Source organism: Phodopus roborovskii, unplaced genomic scaffold (genome assembly GCF_943737965.1).
Source record: "Phodopus roborovskii unplaced genomic scaffold, PHOROB, whole genome shotgun sequence".
NCBI lineage: Eukaryota > Metazoa > Chordata > Mammalia > Rodentia > Cricetidae > Phodopus > Phodopus roborovskii.
The window spans coordinates 22,452,252-22,473,436 of record NW_026126407.1 but is presented as its reverse complement, the minus strand read 5'-3'; the positions used below and the strand labels follow the sequence as shown (position 1 = coordinate 22,473,436).

At 46.9% G+C, this 21,185-nt stretch overlaps 2 protein-coding genes across 5 annotated transcripts in view; one reads left to right on the top strand and one right to left on the bottom strand.

Annotated features, from left to right (window-relative positions):
- Positions 1–14,572, top strand: part of Larp1 (La ribonucleoprotein 1, translational regulator) — a 47,670-nt gene extending 33,098 nt beyond the window's left edge. Inside the window, exons 9-19 of one of the 2 annotated variants that reach the window (XM_051180621.1) lie at positions 1,884–2,058; positions 2,162–2,331; positions 3,909–4,334; positions 5,042–5,165; positions 5,253–5,458; positions 5,875–5,981; positions 6,724–6,875; positions 8,182–8,326; positions 9,735–9,844; positions 9,949–10,076; positions 11,250–14,572. In XM_051180621.1, the coding sequence (XP_051036578.1) occupies positions 1,884–2,058; positions 2,162–2,331; positions 3,909–4,334; positions 5,042–5,165; positions 5,253–5,458; positions 5,875–5,981; positions 6,724–6,875; positions 8,182–8,326; positions 9,735–9,844; positions 9,949–10,076; positions 11,250–11,456 (1,950 nt within the window). In that variant the 3' untranslated portion in view covers positions 11,457–14,572. The remainder of the gene's footprint in view (positions 1–1,883; positions 2,059–2,161; positions 2,332–3,908; positions 4,335–5,041; positions 5,166–5,252; positions 5,459–5,874; positions 5,982–6,723; positions 6,876–8,181; positions 8,327–9,734; positions 9,845–9,948; positions 10,077–11,249) is intronic. The other variant, XM_051180622.1, reaches the window with a different exon arrangement.
- A 693-nt stretch (positions 14,573–15,265) lies between these two features.
- Faxdc2 (fatty acid hydroxylase domain containing 2) overlaps positions 15,266–21,185 on the bottom strand; it is a 29,496-nt gene continuing 23,576 nt past the window's right edge. For all 3 annotated transcript variants that reach the window (XM_051180623.1, XM_051180624.1, XM_051180625.1), the window contains 4 exons: positions 18,936–19,141; positions 18,451–18,556; positions 18,021–18,187; positions 15,266–16,791 (listed from right to left, as the gene is read on the bottom strand). In XM_051180623.1, the coding sequence (XP_051036580.1) occupies positions 16,599–16,791; positions 18,021–18,187; positions 18,451–18,556; positions 18,936–19,141 (672 nt within the window). In that variant the 3' untranslated portion in view covers positions 15,266–16,598. The remainder of the gene's footprint in view (positions 16,792–18,020; positions 18,188–18,450; positions 18,557–18,935; positions 19,142–21,185) is intronic.

Here is a 21,185-nt window from a genome sequence, read left to right as displayed (position 1 = left end):
TAATTTAAGACAGTGTCAGTATGTGTAACCCTGGTTATTCTGGAACTTGGTATGTAGACTAGATTAGACTGAATCCCTTAGAAATCTGCCTGCCTCTCTGCCTTCGAAGTGCTGGACTAAAAGTGTGCTATCATGCCTGGCTGCTGTCTTTTGTTTTGTTTTAATTTCATGTCTCAAATTCCCAATTAATTTATTTGAATCCATATTATGTACTTACTGTTTCTATAATAATTCTTTCATTACCACTGCAGACTGGCTTCTGTTTTGTTGTTGGGAATTTACATGGTCAGATAAATGTCACTGCAAGTCATGAAAATATTTTTTGTGAAACTATGCCTTTAACTTAGTACATACTAGTTTTATTTGTGAATTATATCAGCCATCATAATTCTCAGTTTTCAGAAAATATTAAGTAAAATATGTGGTTTCAAAGTCTTTATGACATTAAAGTATTAAAACATCATTTTTGCTGGTGGTAGTGATGCATGCTCAGGAGGCAGAGGCAGGAAGTTCTCTGAATTCTAGGTCAGGGCTGCACAGAGAAACTGTCTGGAAAAATACTGACAACAAAATGAATAAATAAAAACATAGAGATTTATGTGCATAAAATTGTTGCTAGGGGTCAGAGGTAAATTCTTGTTGTTATTATTGTTTTACATTTTTGAGACAGGGTTTCTCTGTATAACTCTGACTGTCCTGGAACTTGCTATGTAGACCAAACTGGCTTGGGACTCAACAGAGATCTGCCTACTTCTGCCTCCCAAATACTGGTAAATGGTGATAAGTCACAGGTATTTTATCACTTCTTGGTTTTACTGTATCTGGGAGCTAGCTGCAAAGCAATGTTAAATAGACAGATCCCCCCACCCCACCCCACTCCACCCCCATGTTTTTTCTTTTTCCCAAGACTGGGTTTCCCTTCATAGCCTTGGATATCTTAGAACTCACTACCCCGTTCTATTATAAGTTGCATAGTACACTATCCCATGGGGGTTAACTATTAAAGTGGAATCATGGTTGTTTCCAGTTCCTTTCATGGCGGGGGTGGGGGAGTAGTATATATATGTATGGGTGTTTTGTTTGCCTGTATATCTGTGCACTGTGTGTATGTAGTGCCTCCAGAGCCCAGAAGAGAGTGTTGAATTCCCCTTGGGACTAGAGTATGGATAGTTGTGAGTTGCCATATGGGTGCTGTAAACCTCTAAGCCAGATGTAGTGGTGTACACCTTTAATTCCAGCACTTGAGAGGCAGAGGCTGGCAGATCTCTTGAGTTTGGTGCCACATAGGACAGCTAGGGCTACACAGAGAAACCTTGTCTCGAGAAAGGAAAGAAAAAAAAGACTAATCTTTACTTTTGTATCCAGAGATTACAGCTCATAATAATTCACCTGTGCCTCTTAATAACAGTTGTATTATATAAATCTGTTTTTCTCAAAATTCAAATAAGAGGCTGGTATTTGTCCTGACCTATTCCTGTCTTATGGTTTAAATTGCCAGCATGCCAGTATGATGGTAGGTGCTTTCCCTATTACAGTCATTGTCACTGTTAATATAGGATTTTGCCTAAATCTTGGACATACAGTCTCCTTCATGCAAGTGTTCTCTAGATTTCTTGAAGTTGACTTGTGGGTTTGTTAAGTATTTTTGGTTTTCTTTCTTTTGCTATGATATTTTATTTAAATTCGAAACAAGATTATTTTACATGTCAATCCCTAATTTTGGTTTTCATTTTCATGTTTGTACCTCTTACACGTGTCTGTCACTCAGGGAAAGTGTGGCCAGTTGTTTACTACCGCTGCTGGCCTAAACCAGGTGCTTAAGGATTGTCTCAGATATCTGTTTGCCTTAGGTGGTTCTCTGCATTCTTGTTTCTCTTCTTCAGGCTCTAAAGGACAGCACAGTGGTGGAGATCGTAGAGGAGAAAGTCCGCAGGAGGGAACAACCTGAGAAGTGGCCACTTCCTGGTCCCCCAATAGTGGATTATTCACAAACAGATTTCTCTCAGCTTCTCAACTGCCCAGAGTTTGTTCCCCGCCAGCACTACCAGAAAGAGACTGGTAGGTGCCCAGTAGAGGCTAGATACCTTATTCTACAATGTGCAGTCACCTCAGGACTGCCCTGAAAGGACTAGGATGATGTAGCCCTGCTTTTCTTTTCCAGAGTCGGCACCTGGCTCTCCCCGTGCTGTTACCCCAGTGCCAACCAAAACAGAAGAGGTCAGCAACCTGAAAACCCTTCCCAAGGGCCTGTCTGCCAGCCTCCCAGACCTGGACTCTGAGAGCTGGATTGAAGTGAAGAAAAGGCCTCGGCCCTCCCCAGCACGCCCCAAGGTGGGTGAGGCCTGGCTTAGTCCTGAGGGGCTAAGCTGAAAACCTAGGTGGTCCTGGGTTTTCTGCTGTAAGAATGCTGAAGTAGCCTGTTTATATTCTTTGGGAACTTCTCTCAGACACCCAACTCAGTTTATGTGTGGCTTTTCCACAGAATAAGGTCATGTAGCCGTGGTTTCGGTTTCTCATTTGTAGCCAATCCTTTTTCATTTTCTGGGCCTTTCCTCCAAATCTGTCTTTGGTCTTCTGTATGTAAGTCCCTCAGGTCTTTAGAAGAGGCAATGGAGAGGAGAGTGCAAGTCTCCTACAGTGATGGCTAGTGACTTTGGGTCTCAATTTCTCGCTTAGATGAAGAAAGTCAAAGTAAAACTGTCCTAGAAAAGGAAAGTAGTGTGTGTGTTGTGTATTGACTGCAGGTAGGATCCCTGCCTTCTTTGCAAGCACCAGATTCGTTTCCTCTACCTCTGCAACCTCAGCTCCCTCTTGAGAGACCTTTGGTCTGGGCCTTGTAAAGTGGCCTCAAAGCTGACCTTAGACTTGTCTTCTATATAATTCTGTCCTACATATGTTTTGCCACTATGTCTGGGTCTCCTGTCTTCTTTGCCTGTACTATTTGCTCATTCCTAGAATATGTCACTGTTGTTGGCCTCAGCCAAGAGAAACATTGAGTAGACAAGAATTTTCCAAGGCCCAGGCAACTAAATGTATAAGTTCTAGGAAGATAGGAACCAGGGGTAGCTAGCCCCAATCCTCCTGCATAGCATACCTTGAACCTTCAAAGAAAAAGTTTGGAGTTTCTGTGGGATGTGCTTGACCCATCAGAGAATTGACTCCTTGATGGATACTGTGTAGAAGAAGACCTGCTTCTCCTGGTGTCAGGTCCATTGAATCTGTCACTACTGAAATGTCTCACCTTGCCTTTGGGACATTCAGTCTTTTCTGCCTACCCTACTCGGTTCCTGTCAATATCATCTAGTGGCTTATTCTAGGAAACTTGGCCTAATCACTCCCAACTCTGGCTGGCTCAGCACCATCCTTGGACGTTCTAGGCTGTTTTGAGCCTTTGCTGAACCATGCTGCAGATGGCTGCTGGTACATTTTATCCTGCTGAGGTGTGAAGTTTCTAAGTACAGGTTCTTGTCTTGCTCATTCGGGTTTTCATATAGGGCCTGGTACTGTTGGGTGGATGCTCACTGATCAAACCATTGAATATCTGCTGTGGCTGCTTCCCTTCCCCCCCACCTCAGTCTTAAGTCTTGGAGCAAGACTGCTTGTCTGAAACTTCCTTTCTGCCAAGGTGTTGAGTAGACAGGTGATGAAAGGTTCAGTTGAATTGCTTTGTGCCTGCTTCCAGCAGCCAGTGTGTGAACTATGAAGGTAAACAGAAGCAATTGTTTGTGAATGACTGTGTAACTGGGCTCCCTTGGGGTGTTTCTTCCTCCATGAAGCTGAGTCCAGAGAGGACACCTGTGATTTGCTGGTGTTGCCAGGGTTACAGTTGTGATGTTTTTGTTTTGTTTTGTTTTGCCTTTTGGGCAGCTAGAAAATCTGGTCCAGGGGGTCTCATGTGTCATTCCTAGGTCATTCCCCTTTGGTGTCTGTCCCTATTTCAGAAGTCAGAGGAGCCCAGGTTCTCCCACACAACTGCTCTGCCTCAGCAGCTTCCCTCTCAGCAGCTGATGTCTAAGGATCAGGATGAGCAAGAAGAACTGGACTTCCTGTTTGACGAGGAGATGGAGCAGATGGATGGGCGGAAGAATACCTTCACTGCCTGGTCTGATGAGGACTCTGATTATGAGATCGATGACCGGGATGTCAACAAGATCCTCATTGTCACTCAAACACCACCTTACATGCGTCGGCACCCTGGGGGGGACCGCACAGGCAACCATACTTCTCGTGCCAAGATGAGTGCTGAGCTGGCCAAGGTCATTAATGATGGGCTCTTCTACTATGAGCAAGACCTTTGGACTGAGAAGTTTGAACCTGAGTATTCACAGATCAAGGTGAGGCTCAAGCATAGCTTTAAACAAGTACCTGGGGTTCTGTAATGTGGAATGGAGGACAGTTGTTTGGCCATGTGACTTTGGGCAGGTACTTTCATTATAACTTTCTGTCTTTATGTATGAGGGAGTGATTGATACTGTGACAAGAGGAAATGTATATATGTATAGTGTAAACAACATAGAGTGAATAGCTGTCCTACCTAATCATTTTGATGTCCCTTATGAAAAATAAAAGAAAAATTGGATTTTTATCTCTAGTCTTAAGTAATCAAACATATTTTTTAAAAAAAAGTTTTTAGGGACTCTTATTAGTGGAATGTGGAGAAAAGAGAGACCCTCATGGAGATATTTCTTGTCAGTTTTTTGGAGTAGCTATGTTTGGGGCGGAGTGGGCCTAATGCGATAAACAAATAGTAATGTAGAGATGAAAGTGGCTGGCACTGTCTGCACAGTCATAGGAAGACTCAGGAAGTGTAAGGGCAGTCTGCAGCAAGTTCCTTGGTAGCTGTCATGTGTGGGGAGAGGAGGAGGATCAGCACTGATCTCTTTGAGAGCAGCAGGGTACCTGGGCTGAGGGGCGGTGATAGAGACTAGAATACTGTGTGGACTGGGAAGCTATCCTCACCAGTTTCCTGCCAATCTTGATTCCTGAGCCACCCAGAGCATCTTATTGACTAACAGCTTTTCCACCTACTTCACATCTACAGCAAGAAGTCGAGAACTTCAAGAAAGTGAATATGATTAGTCGGGAGCAATTTGATACACTGACCCCTGAGCCCCCTGTGGATCCCAACCAGGAGGTTCCTCCTGGACCACCTCGATTCCAACAAGGTAAGGGGTGGGCACCTGAAGCCCAGTGAGGGTAAGGGGTATTGAGCCTTGGCCAGAAATTTCCTTGACCCCATTCTGCCTCTGCAGTTCCCACTGACGCCCTGGCCAACAAGCTGTTTGGTGCTCCTGAGCCGTCCACCATTGCCCGATCTCTACCAACCACTGTCCCAGAGTCGCCAAACTACCGAAACGCCAGGACTCCCCGCACACCCCGGACCCCTCAGCTCAAAGATTCTAGTCAGACACCACGGTTTTACCCGGTGGTGAAAGAAGGAAGAACCCTAGATGCCAAGGTAAGGTACTTCAGCCAGGTGGAATCCTGCCTGCTTTTCCAGCCTGTCTGAGCCAACAAAGGGCCAAGGTCCCCAGCAGCATACTTACACTGAGAGCTCACAAAGTAGACTTGAGTATAGGCATGGCCTGCAGAGCCTGAAGGAGGGTGGACCAGATGTGAGGCCTCAGGTACATCACTCTGCTCCTCCACTTCACTGTAAGATAATCAGAAAATGCTTTTTTAGGGGTGGGGGTACTTAGCTCAGTGGTATTGCCCTTGCCTAGTACACAAAGCCTTGTGTTCAACCTGCAAGTATAGCAAAATAAGAAAATGCTTTTGTAAAATGGAATATACCACTTGTATTTATTCTAAGGACTGCTTGATGACATCATAGTAGTAGATGGGTAGATAACAAGTTCTGGTTTCATTTTACAGATGCCTCGAAAAAGGAAGACAAGGCATAGCTCGAACCCTCCCCTGGAGAGTCATGTGGGTTGGGTGATGGATTCCCGGGAGCACAGGCCCAGGACTGCTTCTATTAGGTACTATGGCCAGGGCAGTCAGGCTGCCTTTGGGGCATGTAGGGCACATGACTCTCACCATCTGAATCTAAATCCAAGCAACCTTGTGAGAGAAGAGTCTTAGCCCAAGGTCCAGGAATTGGAAGCTACTTTGTGTTTTGTCCTTTTATTTTTAGACAGGGTCTTAACTATGCAGCCCTTGCTGGCCTTGTTCATAGAGATCCACCTGCCCACGAGATTCTGCCTCTAGTGCTGAGATTAAAGGCATGGATACCATGCCTGGCTGTTAGTAGACTGCCACCATGCCTGACTGCAAAGACATGCTGTCATGACAAGACTGGGTTTCATCCCCAGCATCACACAGGTCAATGACTCAGCTACTCAGTGTAGGGCCAAACACTTTTCAAATTTATTTTTGCCAAATCTTTTAAAGTAAGGTTTGGGAGTCACCTGTCCGTGTACTTGGCTTCCCACAGAGATGGCGGACACTAAAATTAGGTAAGGATTCGAAGCAAGTATAATGCTATCAGTTCCTTTGCCTTGATCTCTGCCACCCCTGGACCAGTGTCCTAAGCCCTGTAAGCCTCAGTAACTCCTCAGAACTTTCCCAAGGTCACTGTACAGCTGGTTACTATAGGTTAAGGGCAATGCAGTATAAGGCTGCACACTGGCTGGTAGGTCAGAAAGACTTCCCCTAATCTTAGTGTGGGGCTAAGTAGGAAATTTGTGACTGGTGATGCCATCATTCTTGTGGCTTCCATAGCTCCAGTCCTTCAGAAGGAACACCTGCAGTTGGCAGCTATGGCTGTACCCCTCAGTCGCTGCCCAAGTTCCAGCACCCTTCCCATGAGCTGCTCAAGGAGAATGGCTTCACACAACATGTCTACCACAAGTATCGGAGGCGCTGCCTTAACGGTAAGTATGGGCCAGCCTAGTCCCTGGCAGTTGCTTAAAGGTTGGAGGGGGCAGGGCAGGCAACAGTTGACTTTTTCTTGACTTTGGAATAAGAAATGGCTTGTAGTCGAAACATCTCAAAGCTGAGCTGAGTAGGAGGATCATGAGTTGTTGTAGGCCAGCCTGGCTCCTTACTGAAACTCAAAAATAAAAACTTAAGTTAAGGGACTATAGTGCCCAGAATATTCTAACTCTTCTGTTTCACCCATAAGTATAGGAAATGTCAGGTTTTGCTTATTTCTGGCAACATTGCTGTGTTAGCTGTTGCCAGTGTGCCCCAGAAAAGGACTTTAGGGTTGGGCTGAGACTGAGCAGGGCTTTCTAGGTAAAGATTTGGGTCCAGGTTAGCTCAGAGTGCTAGTGAGTGGCTCTGGAACCTGGGCAACTTTTCTTTTGAAGCAGTTGTAAGAATAGAAGAAATAGTAACAAACAGACTTTATGCCACCTGCAAAGCCTGGGTGCTTATTCTCCTCTGGCCCTTTGTAGTAAAGCCAGTTACTGGCCTTGCTCCTGAAGATGGTAGGAGAGTGCCTTGGTAGAATGTCTGCTCACATGAAATACCTTAAAGGTGTAAAGTTTTGATAGGGTGGCATGAGGATATGCAGGTCAGTCTGTTACCATTTAATGGCTTTGGTACCTGCTCATTATTTATTTCCTTACTCTGGGAGTGAGGGGGTGGGTGAGTGTCTAACATAAAATTTATATGGTGTGTACAATAGAAAATTTGAGCAGAGTTGTTATGTTATCCTTTGGAGGAAGTTGGAGTTTTCTATTGTGATGGCACTGTGTTATGTCTCTGTCTCTCTCTCTCTCTTTGCTTTGGATCCTGTCCTAGAACTCGCTCTGTAGACCAGGCTGGCCTCAAACTCACAGAGATCCCAGTGCTGGGACTAAAGGCATGAGCCACCACCGCCCTAATTCAGTGGTTCTCAACTTGTGGGTCTTGGCCCTTTTGGAGGGGGCTACATATCAGACATTCACATCACAATTCATACCAGTAGTAAAATTACAGTTATGAATTAGCAGTGAAATAATTTTTTACATGGAGGGGCCGGGCCATCACAACATGAGGAACTATATTAAAGGGTAACAGCATGAAGAGGATTGAGAACCACTCTTCTAAGTGATAGCAGGTGAGCCTCAGAGCTGGATAGATGGCCAGATCAAAGACCAATGCTGCCTAGCAGCGAGGCCTGCAGAGTAGTTAGCTCTGAGTGAACAAAGGACAGTCTGACTTGACTTTCTCCTCTCTTGTCTTTTCCATCAGAGCGGAAGCGCTTGGGCATTGGCCAGTCTCAGGAGATGAATACCCTTTTCCGCTTTTGGTCCTTCTTCCTCCGGGATCACTTCAACAAAAAGATGTATGAGGAGTTCAAGCAGCTGGCACTGGAGGATGCCAAAGAAGGCTACAGGTGAGTGGGCCAGGGACTCTGTATGGCACTTGGAGACTGGTAGTGTCCCAGGGAGTCAGCTGCCAGATCTGAAATTAAAATTTTAAGATGAGCAGGGTATTCACATATTCTATTTTTCAAAGCTTAAAAGGTTATGTGGTACCTGTGCATACAGGTCTCCTTTGTTTATTCTTCTTTGCTCCCTGCTCTGCTCAGTTTTGCCTTTAAGCCATAAGCATGCGGGGGGGGGGGGGGGATGCCTTGCCACATAGGGTAGGCTCTTGACTCCTGCCAAAAAGCAGAGGGTCATCTACACAGCACTGTGAAATATATATGGCCAGTATCATTCACTGAGTTTTTCTCTTTTCTTCCCCCAAGATACTCACTCTGCATATCCCTAATGTCCTTGAACTCACAGAGGTCTACCTGCTTTTGCCTCCTAAGTGCTAGGTTAAAGGCATGTGCCACCAACGCCCCATTCAGTGAATTTCATTGTGAACTTTTATTAACATAAGCCCACATCTCTGTTTTTAAAGGTTTTTCATTTTGTTTAACAGTGCTGCTATGTGTAGGCAGAGTTTTTCTGTGTCTCAGCAGCAGCTCCCAAATAACCACTTAGAGACTTAAAGTGAATAGCTCAGGCTTGTTACTGGCTAACTCTTACATTTTAAATTAACCCATATTTCTTATCTACCCTCTGCCACGGGGTGGTACCTTCTTTCAACATGGCATGTTCATCTTGTTTCTCTTTGCTGTTGATCTATACTCAGACTCCACCCTCCCTCCTCCCAGCATTCTCTGTGTCTTGCTGTCTTGCCTATACCTCCTGCCTAGCTACTGGCCAGTCCATTCTTTTATTAAGCCAATCAGAAGGCACCTTGGCAAAAACACATCTTCACAGTGTACAAAAAGGTTATTCCATAATAGCTGTGGATAGCTTTATGTACCTGTAAAATAGAAATCTGTATTTTTGGTCATTTCCTTGATATCACATTCCTAGTGGTAAACTTTCTAAGGTAAATGAACAAACCTGCTGATTGTGTGTCAAAGAGCTGGTACAGGGAAGGGCACGTTTTCCTATAAACAGGAAATAGTGTTGACTTTGTGGGCTGGAAGGTCTGTTGGGGCTACTCTACTGCTTTTGAAGGAAAAAGCAGTAGTTAGAGACAGAGCAAGCAGATCAATGTGAGTGCAGGTTGTGGTGGGTAGAATTGACTGAGCCCTGGAAGATTTGAACACTGTGGCTCTTCAGGGCTAGTGTTAGTGCTGCTGGAAGTTTTTCTGTGGGCCATGTTTCTGGTCTAGGATAGTTCACTGTCATATCTGTTCCCGAGTTCCTTTTCTAGGCCAGCAAGGTATGTTTCACACCATCACCCCCCCATGTTCCAGTGGACACTGTGCTAAGCTCATCAGCTTCTGTCCTCCACAGATATGGTTTGGAGTGCCTTTTTCGATATTACAGTTATGGTCTGGAGAAGAAGTTCCGACTGGACATATTCAAGGATTTCCAGGAGGAGACTGTGAAGGACTATGAGGCTGGTAAGAGTCTATCAGAGCTGCAGGAAACCTCCTGGGCCTTGCTGTATTAGGCCCTGTGTCTCCTTTCATCTCAGTCCAGCTCACCAACTCTCCTTTCTTCACAGGCCAGCTATATGGGTTAGAGAAGTTCTGGGCCTTCTTGAAATATTCCAAAGCCAAAAATTTGGACATTGACCCCAAACTGCAAGAATACCTCGGCAAATTCCGACGTCTAGAAGACTTCCGAGTGGACGTGAGTGAAAGCCTCTCTTATGACTCCTTTAATTGTCCTGTAAAGAGCAGCATCCCTCTCCTTAACTGAAGTGATGGTGAGAGTGGACAGCGGGTACTCACTAGAATTGGTGGTTCCCAGCCTTCCTTCCCTCCATATCACGGCCCACCTGCTTGCCCAGGCCCACTACTGCTAGTTTGTGTCAGGATCAGGACCAGCTATCCTGATAAATATACTTGTTCCTTCTGGGAAAGATGAGAAATTTGTAAGTTAATGTCCAGTTCTCCATTGTCTGGAGCAGTGCCTGTACAGTGACATCCTGTGGTGAGTCTGGGTATCGCTTCTGAGTGTATCAAAGGCTGCCTTTAAAGTCAATTTAATTGACTCATCATTGGTGCTGGGGGTGTACCTCAGTGGTAAGTTATATGTTTAACTTATTCAAGACCCTGGGTTTGACCATTTCCAAAAGAAGATAGAAAAGGTTTTAACCAAAAAGTTTTATGTAGCAATCTCTGTTCTTTTGAGAACTATTAGCAAAAAGTGGTAGATATAAGTAAGTAGCAGCAGTGGTCATCAGTTATTTTAAAACTGGTACTGCTTGCAGTGCCCACTGCAGGGTAGTGTTGAATGCAGGTAGAATTATGTCACATACGGATGGGCAAACTGGCTTGTGTTCTTACCAACTCTTGGGGAGGAGAGGGTGTGCAGAGAACCTGTAGGTAGCTGGGTAGACTAGTTAAGGTAGACCAGTGGTTTGACCCTGGTACCTTGAATGTACTTTTGGTGGCCTTTGGTAATAGTAGAGCCGACTGAGCACAGCCTTCATTGTTAGCTTGTGAACCTAGTGAGGGCTGGAGTAAGACAGTCCCAGTATATGTGGCCCTGTGGAGCCAACACATGTACCATACTGTATGCCATATACCACAGTAAGGGATATCCCTTTATAGAAGGGGACAGAAATTTTTAGGATCAGATCCTGCTCTTTAGAATATAGACCTAAATATAGGGGGGTTTTTGTAAATTACTTTTATGCTTTGGTCAGTTATCTTATTTCTGGTAGTGTCAGCATGAAGGTATGGGATGGGCCTACTTCATTTGTCTATATTTGGAGGTGGAAAGGAGGCCTCTGATTGATTGGTCCTGGAAAGTGGTGTGGCTAGTGCTTTCTGACCACTTATGACTCCTCTATTACAGCCCCCCATGGGTGAGGAAGGCAACCACAAGCGACACCCAGTGGTAGCAGGAGGCAGCGGTGAGGGCAGAAAACGGTGCCCTTCCCAGTCTTCCAGCAGGCCTGCCACTTTGATCTGCCAACCCCCTACGACACCTACTGGCCAGGCTACTCGGGAAGATGCCAAATGGACAAGCCAGCACTCGGACACACTGACTTTGGGAAAGTGAACGCTCAGAAGCCCCCTGGGGTTTGGGATAGAAGGGGTGGGGTGGGTGAGGATCCATGGGGGTGCCCAGTCCCAGGAGAGTGGACAGAGAAGGGACAGGCCTAGAGTTTCTAGGATGGGCCTTTATGCTAAGTAGCAGTGTACACCATTTGGGCTATTAGTGGTGCCCCCTGGGCAGGAGCCTCCAAGTTCCCTCTTCCTCTCCTGTCTCCATGACTTCCATCTTAACTTCTAAGCGGGGAGGGGAAGGGGGAAATTTTTTATATATATATATACATATATATATATCAAGTTTTAAATTATTGATAGTTTGTCTGGATTACCAAAATCACTCTTCTGCCCTCTTGCGGCTATTAGGCCGACCTGTCTCCCTGCCTCTTCCCGCTCCCCTCAAGCCAACTATGCAGCCCACCAGAAGGCTCTGGCGGTGCCCATGGGCCCCAGAAGCACCAGCCCCTCCATCAACTGGGGTTTGCCATCACCATGTCCCCCTGCTGTTTCACATACCCTTCTGCCACCTCTGGGGGAAGGAAACCAAAGGATCTCAGAGTGGGGGTTGGGGAGTTTCAGCCTCTCCCACCCTCCCCCCTCTCCCCAGCCCAGAGACGCTGCTCACACCAGAAGAGACTATTGAAAGATGATTCATTTTATTTTTTTTTCCTCTGACCTTTCCATCCTTGGGAAAACAGAAAAAAAACAAAAACAAAAAAAAAAAAAAACAAAAACAAAAACAAAAAAAACCCAAAACAAACAAAAAAAAAAAAACCCCAAAAAAAAGGAAAAAAAAAAGACAAAATCGACCACTAAAAAAAAAAATGACAAAAAAAAAAAAAAAAAAAAAAAAGTCAGAACCCACCTAATCCATAGAAAGTGATGTCTTTCCCCCTCCTTGGAATTTTTTCTTCTGTTCTGTTTTTGGAAATAATATTTTTTTAAAAGTTGCCTTATTGTGGAGCGGGAACCTGAACTAATGCCCAAATGCCTGTTTTCCTCCTCGAGCCTCGAAGAGCTCCACCTGCCTGGGATGCCCCTGGGCTTGGACTAACTAGAATTTTCCTCGGGACTGAGTTGCATGTACAGGGCCTCCTGCCTGGAGGCAAGAGAGTTGAGGGCAGCTCAATCAGAGCTGTGCCCAGGACACCCCTGCTGTTTCATCGTCTCAAGCTGATGTCCTCTGTCTGCACACTGCTGCCACTGTCCTTGTTCTGCTTGCTGTCGTCTCACCAGGCCCACCCTGCCCTTCCCTCGGAACCCCAAGGCCAAGTTTGCTTCAGACTGTTGTAAACAGAGTTGGCCTTGTCTGGCACACACTTGTCCTCAGCCTGAGTGTCTCCCCAACCCCAGGGCAAGGAAGTGAACATCCACTCAAGGCCACAGCTTAGACCTGTGTCTGACCTTAAAGACCTTTGACCTCAAGGAGGCTTGTCTCACAGTGTGGAGAAAGGTGCCATTCTTCAAGGGTCTGGTGTGGTCTTCCCATCTTAATACACCCACCCACCCCCTGCAAGCCATCTCTGCCCACCCCTCTCACTGACCCTGCGAGGGATCAAGAGGTGAGAGGAACCAAGGGCTGGGGGATCCTGCCGTTTGGTGAAGCACTGTGGCAGGAAGGTATATGCGGACATAGAGTATACCTGACTTCTTCTTAAGCCACCACCTGCCTGAGCTGCCCTGCACATGATAGAGGAGTGGCTGGAGGCTGCTGTCGTCGGGAGCTGGGGAGGGTGATGATGAACTGAGCATGCAGGCTGGGGAGACTGCTCACCCCCACACTGGGACCCGGGAAGTGCAAGGGATGTGATGATCTTACTCAGTTCCTGAAGTTTGCGTGGCCCTCTTCATCACTGAGTTCCTCTGTTGTCCCAAAGGCTGGGACTAGGACACAGCATCCCAGGCTGGCAAGAACTTGCCCTCTGTCTTTGGGTATCTTGTTGCTTTTAGCTTGTGCCGTGCCCCACTCTGCCCTCCTGGTGCTTACTTAGTATGTGCACATCCTGTGTCAGCTCCTGTGACTCAGTTGTCTCAAATGATAAAGGAACAGGGTCTGCTGATGGGAACTAAGGCCTTTCCCGAAGTCTGGTACCTGCCCTGTAGTGCACCTTCACCAAAGAGTGGGCTACCCTTTTCTTTCTTTCCTTTCTCCTTCCTTTCCCCGCTCAGCCCTATACTGTATCCAGTACCACAGAACCTCAGGGCTTTGAGGCCCAGTGTGGAGGAAGGTGGTTCCCATCTAGACTATCCAAGCTAGGGTTGCCATCCTCTCCCTGATCCTCTCAGGCCCCTCTGAGGGAGGAAGCCCCTTTGGGGCAGGAAGACAAGGCTATCATCTCAACATAGGCTGAGGAGGGGTGGGAATGTATGAGTTGTGTATATGTGAGTGTGTGTGCGTGCATGTTTTTGTTTGTTGTGACATATTAGGAGTTGACGTTGCAGAGTAGTTTACATCTTCACCTTCTGAAGACACTTGAATTTAGGACCGATGTATCTGTGACAAGTATGCCAGGAGTGGCAGGGGCCACCAGAGCAAGCCACTTCCCCATCACCATCTTCCCATGGGATTCAAGACCTGAGACAGAGACAGCCTGCCAAACTGAACCGCCTTCATCCTCTGCCTGTCCAGGGTTGATCATCAGCCTGGGCCCAGCAAGGGGCAGATTGTGTTCTGCCCTCTGAGCCTCAGAGCAAATGTGCTCATCTAAGAAAAGGCTGCCTGGACCCCTGGGTTCAGACAGCTGCTGAGCCCCATGTCAAATTGTTAAATGTTTTTGTTCTGTTGCTCTTTCCCACTCTTTTTGATGACATTTATAAAAGAAAGCAAGCTGCTTGGATGGTCTGGAAGCAAGGGAAAGGGCATGAAGACAAGGCTAATGGAGTATACCAGAGGCTTGGGTTACCTGGTCCCCTGGATGGGAGCCCCAGAGTACCTCTCCCCAGCCCCACTCTCCCTCCAGCTGTGGTGATGGCAGAGGCAGAAGAGAACACTCAGCCCAGTTCTCACAGGAAAGGAAAACTCATCATGGGCTTTTCAGAGAAGGTTCCACCTTATGCTCATACATTGTCTTTACCATGTGCTAGGATATCACATTCAACAGGACAAAAAAAAAAAAAAATGTAAAATACTTGAATGAGCTTGTATCATAACATTAATATTATTGAGAGTGTCTGCTTCCCAGGCTGAAGTGATTCATTATTCTGGTCCTGCTCTAGTCCTTTGTAATTGGTGGTAATTATTATGCTTTTCTTTTTAATACAAAAAAAATGTATAAAAATAAAAACTTGAAAAGGCAAAACACTGGCTGGTCTTCCATCTGGGACACTTCTGTTGGGTTGAGAAATGAGCCTGGTGTGTGTCCCCAGATGGAGAAGCCCATGCTATCTGCATGAGCATAGTGTGAATGAAATACAGCCTCTAAGAAGAGGGTGCTATTGGCTCCTTCCTGGGCATCTACTTAAGGCAGGGCCCTTGGTGCTGCTATCCAGGTGCTCAGCCCCCTTGACCCTCATGGACTCTGCATACTGTAAAGCTTGTGAAAAGGTGAAGTTGCATTTCCGTTCCGCGGGATGTGTGCAAAGTGTTTGTAGAACTGTAGGTATGGCTTGGTCATGGCTTTCCTCCAAGACCTGACACAGCATTTCATACTGCCAGGTGAGTGGATAGCTGCCACCAGTGGCCTCCATTCTGTAGATTGCCCAGTGAGCCACCTCAGTCGCATCATTAGGGATGACAGTGTCAGCTGGCTCCTCAATTGAGTGGCCTTCTTACTTCCCTGGGGTTTTGAAGTGTGTATGGGGAGGGACAACACGATCTACTAGAGTTAAACAGACACTTTATTTACATGCTTCTCCTTTGTCGTGCTTTTATGGAGAAATTAAGACCTTATTTACCAATATTAGGCCTTTATGGGGACAGGCTTTGTACCTCAATCTCCATTTTTAGCTTCTTGTCCCTGCCCCTTTTGAGGATATCACAGAAAGCATTTCAGATGCTCATGAGGAAGGGAATGGCTGCCAACTGGTGATGGTAGAGTAGAAAGGGGTAGTGAATTGGTATTGAAGGAATCAAAGGGCACAGGTTGCCAAGGGCAGAGGACTGGGCTGGGACTGCCTGCAAAAGTGCTCAGTTGCCAGCTGGCCTACTCTTGCATTGGCCTCAGTGCTGCAGAATGAAACCCTATTCTGGAGAACTGGCTTATCCATTTTCCTGTATCTAGGCTGGCTCTGAACTGGACATAAATCCCCTGAGCAGCTGGGACTACAGTACAAATTGCTGTACTGAGCTGTGTTTAAAAAGTATTTTTATTTAAACCACAATAGGGAGCCTTGACGAACCTTGAACTGAAAGTGTCAGGTCAGCACAATTGTGCTGGGATTTAGCAAATTGGTAATGGTGGCATTCTTCCAGATCAACCAACCTAGTTGCCAAGTTCTTGGGATCCTGTAGTTTCTAACCATGACCTGCCAGGGTGGGGCCTGGTAAAACTTTACTGGAGAAACCACACTGCTATAGTACTCCCTGGACTTAACATTTAAAGAAAGATGGACTGCTGTTGGGCTATGTTTTCTGAAGTTTGTTGTTGAGGGAGATGATTTTGGGTCCTCCCCCACATGAGTTCAGCCCCAGTTCACAAACAGGCTAAGGCACAGGGGCTGGGGTGCTCCTGAGAAGCTCTTGAGGGCTGTCATTGTTCCTTCTGAGGGATTTGTGTCTTTTAGTGGGAGAAAGTAACCCAGGCTTTCTTGATGGGAAGCACGGACCGTATCTAGCATGTCAACACATCTGACCTGTGACTACCCCAGGGTGCCCTAGCTTTGGGTGTGAGGAAAAAATTTCTGGAGCCAGGAAGCCTCCAGTCTCAGTGTCACCCTATTCTCTGTGCCACCTTGGCCACAGGGGATCTACCTGTATGGGGATTGTATCAGAACCAAGTGATTTTTCTCCTTTGGCCTCCAGCCCAAATAGCTAGTTCTTTTTCCCTAACTCAACTCCTGGTCCTAATGTGAGAAGTATAGGGAAAGCCCAGACCCTATCATGGCCTTTTCTTGGCAGGAGTCTTGCATTCCCTTTACCCAAATGGTATAGTCCTTAGAGTATGGTGGCCAAGTTGTTAAGGGCAGCATAGCACCTAGGCTATCTCCACACCTCCTACTTGTGAGGGAACAGTCCAGATGGTCCAAGTGGACTTTCCATCTTCTTTGGAGGATCAGGGATGCTCTCTGAAAGTGGGGTGAAGCCCAGGAGGAGGACATGTCTCTCGTAGGCCTTGGTCTGCTTAAACATGATGTCAGTCCCATGCAGATGATCCAGCACGCCTAGCACCCCGTAGCACTGGTTGAACCTGAAGGAGGAAAGAGAACCTCCCATGCTTAGTGTCACCATGCTGCCCAGCTGTGGCAGTAGAGCTGGAACATTTGAAGGGTTCTGATTGAGGGTTGCCTAGGGTTTTTGTTACTGTGTTTGAGACAGTCTTCACCAAACTGAACTGAAACTGTCACTGGCTTTGCTTCCCCAGTTTTGCCATCAAAGTTGTGAGCCACTTTATGAACTGGAGGATAGAACCCTGGGCCTTGCACATGTTAGGCAAGTGTTTACCAGGTTTCTTCTGGGTATCAATCATGACTACTTGCACAGAGACGAGAGTGGACATTGATGTCCTCCACTACTCTGACCTTCCCTTACTTTGTTCTGCTGAACCTGGAGTTCTTTTCCCTAAATCCACTAAGCTGTCAAGCAGCAAGCCCCAGCTATTCTCTCAATGCTAGGGGCTGTAGGTATGCAGAGGACCAAAGCTGACTTTTATGCAGGTGCTGAGATCTCACACTTTAGAGGCCTCCCTACTGAGTCCTGGGATTAAAGACCTGCCACCATGCCTCTCCCCTCCTTTGGGGTAGTAGTTTCAAGAGAGGGTTTCTCAGTAGCCTTGGCTGTCCTGGAACTCAACTTTGTAGACTAGGCTGGCCTTGAATTCAGCAGAGATCCACCTGCCTCTATCTCCTTCCTTACCCCATTATGTGAGTCTGGTGTGTAGAAGTTAGAACTTTATGCAGATAGATTGAGAGGCTCCCTGCATTAGAACACCTGGGAAGGGACAACATTAGGCTGGCTCCCAGGCCATGCTTCACAGGATGGGATCCAAGAACTTGAGTGTTCTGTCTGGTGACTCAGAAAGCTAGTAGATGGAGCTTTGAAAAGCCAGGGATGAGGCCAGTTGTATGGCACCTTTAATCCCAGCACTCAGAGGGAAAGGCAAGAGGATCTCTAGTTTGAGGCCAGCCTGGTCTACATGAGAAGTATGATAGCAAAGATTACATAGAAAAATACCATCTCAAAACTAAGAAAAGAGCCCATGTTATACAAATGTGTCAGCTTTTATACACACAGTTTCTGAGATTCAGTAAACCCAGAACCCAAATAACGGTTAAAAATCCCAACTGTAGGAAAGACCTGGTGTCAGAGAAAAAGGTGAAGATAACCCTACCTAGTCAGAATCTTCCCTGCAGCCAGGTGTCTCCCCTGGCTGGCACATACTTAGCTGCAGACACTTGAGCAAGTGTACTGTTGGCTTACTTGAGATGATGGTAGTCATGGAACTCAGGTGAAGGTAAGAAGGGCAGGTGGTAGCCACAATGGGAGATAGTGGTGATGATGAGCGCGAGGGACAGCCACACAGTGATGGAAGACAGATGAGAGCCCATTGCTAAAGGACCCACCAGAACAGGCAACATGTTGGACACCTGCAAGAGAAAGGCTGATTGTAGCAGATGGAGGCACCCAGCTGAGTGTTCACTCTGCCTGCATGGTGCTTTAGGGAGACAACCTTGGCTTGTAACTTTGGACACACCTCAGCTTCACCTTCCTCTTCAGTTGGTGTGTAAAAGGTGAGTTGGGGGAGAATACAATAACACACTGGGTACTTGGCATACTAGGTACCTTCCCACATTCAGTGGGAAGGGGGAAAAAGGGTGAGGAACCACGAGGCTCCAGGGGCTGTATTTACCACATGTTCTGTAGGATGGGCATAGATAGAAATCACACCAATGGGTGCTGTCCATTCGTGATGTTTCTTGTGAATTTTCTTGTACAATGTTGGGTGATGAAGGAGCCTGGAAAGATAATTCATAGTTTTCTTTCCCCATCCTGAGCAGATCATCAGAAAGCAAAGGTGAGAATGAAGTCCACATTTGAGAAGCTGGCATCTGCTCCTTGCCTTCCTCTAGTCTGTGGAGGAAGAGGCTGGCTTATGTTACCTGGCAGCCCCAGTGGTGAAGTAAACTGGTGGTACCTAGAAAGGACTGTCAGGAAGTGGATGGGAACTGACTCATTCTCCCATACAAATAGGGTGGCTCTTCCTTCACTTGGCATTGTCAGGTTGGAGAGTCAGTTGTGTCTCTGGCAATTTGGGGGGGGGGGGCTGAAAACAGGCCTCTGCTGACCAAGAACTGTCCCAGGGTGAGGCCAGCTGTGTGCACATAGAGAGCTCACCGGTGTGAGTAGTAGAACAAGATCTCCTCCACGAGGGTGAAAAGGGCCAGCTCCACAAGGAACCAGTGGAAGGTAGGTAGCTCTCGGCAGCAGGGGTCTCCCCTCCACTTGAAGAGAGGATAGAAGATGACCAGCATGGGAAGCGAGATCATGGTCTGGTTGAAGAGAACTGTGGGGATAGACTGGCGCAGCTTCACAGGATCCACCTGCAGAGGACAGGAGTGGGGAGAGGGGACACAAGAGAAGTAGGTCTCTACCTGACCTGCTCAAGGTGGGCTTCTGGGAGTGACTGGGGTAGTCTGGGGCTGGCCATGAGCAGTACAGTCTGTCCTCCAGCATGCCTTACCAGAGCATAGGCTCTGTGGACCAGGATCAGCCACTCCTGAGTTCTGGCCCACAGAGCATCCAGTACTCTACAGGGACAATGAAACACCAGTTAAACACAGGAACACACAAGCAGTGATGTTTGCCTCAGTCACCTTGAAGGATTAGATAAGAGATTTGACTGCCCTAGCCTAACAAAGGGAACATCTGCATGGGTTCAAGGCCAGCGTGCCCAGGGCCCCAACCTCTGCTCCCTCTGCTTATGGCCAATCCAGAGAGACAGAACAGGTGATAAACATGTCCCAAGAGAAAGGGCTAAATGGTCGCTTTGGTTTGCCTACCTAAGTAAGTATTGGCAGCCTCCACCAAGTACCCTGGTGACTGCAGGACACCTGCTGGGAATTTATGACCTGAGAATTAGGCCACTTGTGTGGTCTACAGAAACAGGAAGGTGGCAGCAGAAAAAGACTAGAAACAATAATGGTCATCCAATGTCTCAAACTTGGAGCAGTTTAGGAAAAAGTTAGTCTTCAATGGTTGAATCTGAAGTGGTATGTAATGAGTCTCGTATATTTTTCCTACATTTCTTTCTGTTTAAAACGTCCTTGCTATTAAATGCTTGGAAAAAAGACAGCCCAGAAGAAGGACTGCATATGCAGTTTTGAGAGGCTGCAGAGACAGCCCTGAGAGTGCATAAATGACTCTGTCAAAGAGCTTTGTCTCAAGGGGGGTGCATATGGGTGGCAGTGTGTATTTGTGTTAAGTGGGGCCAGGTTTTGGAAAGTCTTGGGGGCTGGACAGATGACTTTGGTTAAGAGCACTAGCTGTATTTACAGAGGATCCAGTTTGATTCCCAACATGCGTATGGCAGCTCAAGACTGTCAGTCTGATACCTTCTTCTGGACTCTGTGAGTACTCCATATGTATGGTACACAGACATAGAAGCAGGCAAAACACTGTCACATTAAAAAAAGAAAAAGTGTTGAAAATCTCATGTAGCACAAGCAGGCATTAACTCCCAATCTATCCTCTTGCCTCCCTCTCAGCTGGACTTCCAGGTTTGTGCTTTATGTCTTAGAGATGGAAACAGTAAAACATTTATGTGATAATGCAAAGAGCTGGGGTTGGGAGAGAGAATAAATAGTAAGAAAGAAGGGAGAATGCCGAAGCTGTTTTCCTGGATAGATAGGAGCCAGGAGATGTGGCTGGTGCAACCCAAAATACGGCATGAGACCTAACGCTATGGGAGCTGGGCATTGGGCTCTCATTCCCTCAGTACAATGGGGACCGGGTTAGGAAGCAGGAGTTGGGAGAGGAGAGGTGTGCATAAGCAAGAAAGAGATGAAAGAATGTGTGGGCAGGCCAGGATCCTAGGAATTCCTGCCACCCTCAGCTTCCACTGCAGTCTGTTCTGGGATCCTCCTAAAGTCAGCACCTCTTACAGCTAGCCAGGCATTAGATGGTCCCAAGGTCCATCCTTATGTGTCCTCAGAAAGTCTGAAGCATGGGTGTGCTGGCCTTGGAGCTAATGGATTGAACTCTGCTTCTGTGACCTGGAAAGCTGAAACTTGGGCAGGTCACTCACCTCTAGACCTTGGCCTCAGAGAGGCCCCACACTGCTGAGTGCTGTCTAGTCACTGCATATAGGAAGCTTTCTAGGTGGCACGTGGTATACAGAGCTGTAGACTGGGGGTCTGTAGGAGCCCTGGACCTGCAAAGGCCCAGGGTGGGGCTGGGACATGGCTCAGTGGGTAGAGTGCCCTCTTTGTGTCCTTGGAGCATAACCCACTGAAGTGGAGGAAGGAAGATTATTCTCAGCTGTTTAGCAAGATAGAGGCCAGCCTGGGCTACATGAGACCCTGTTTGGGATGGGAGAAGAGATTCTAGTCTGTCTCATGTCCTACCCAGGGACCATGACAAAGCCTC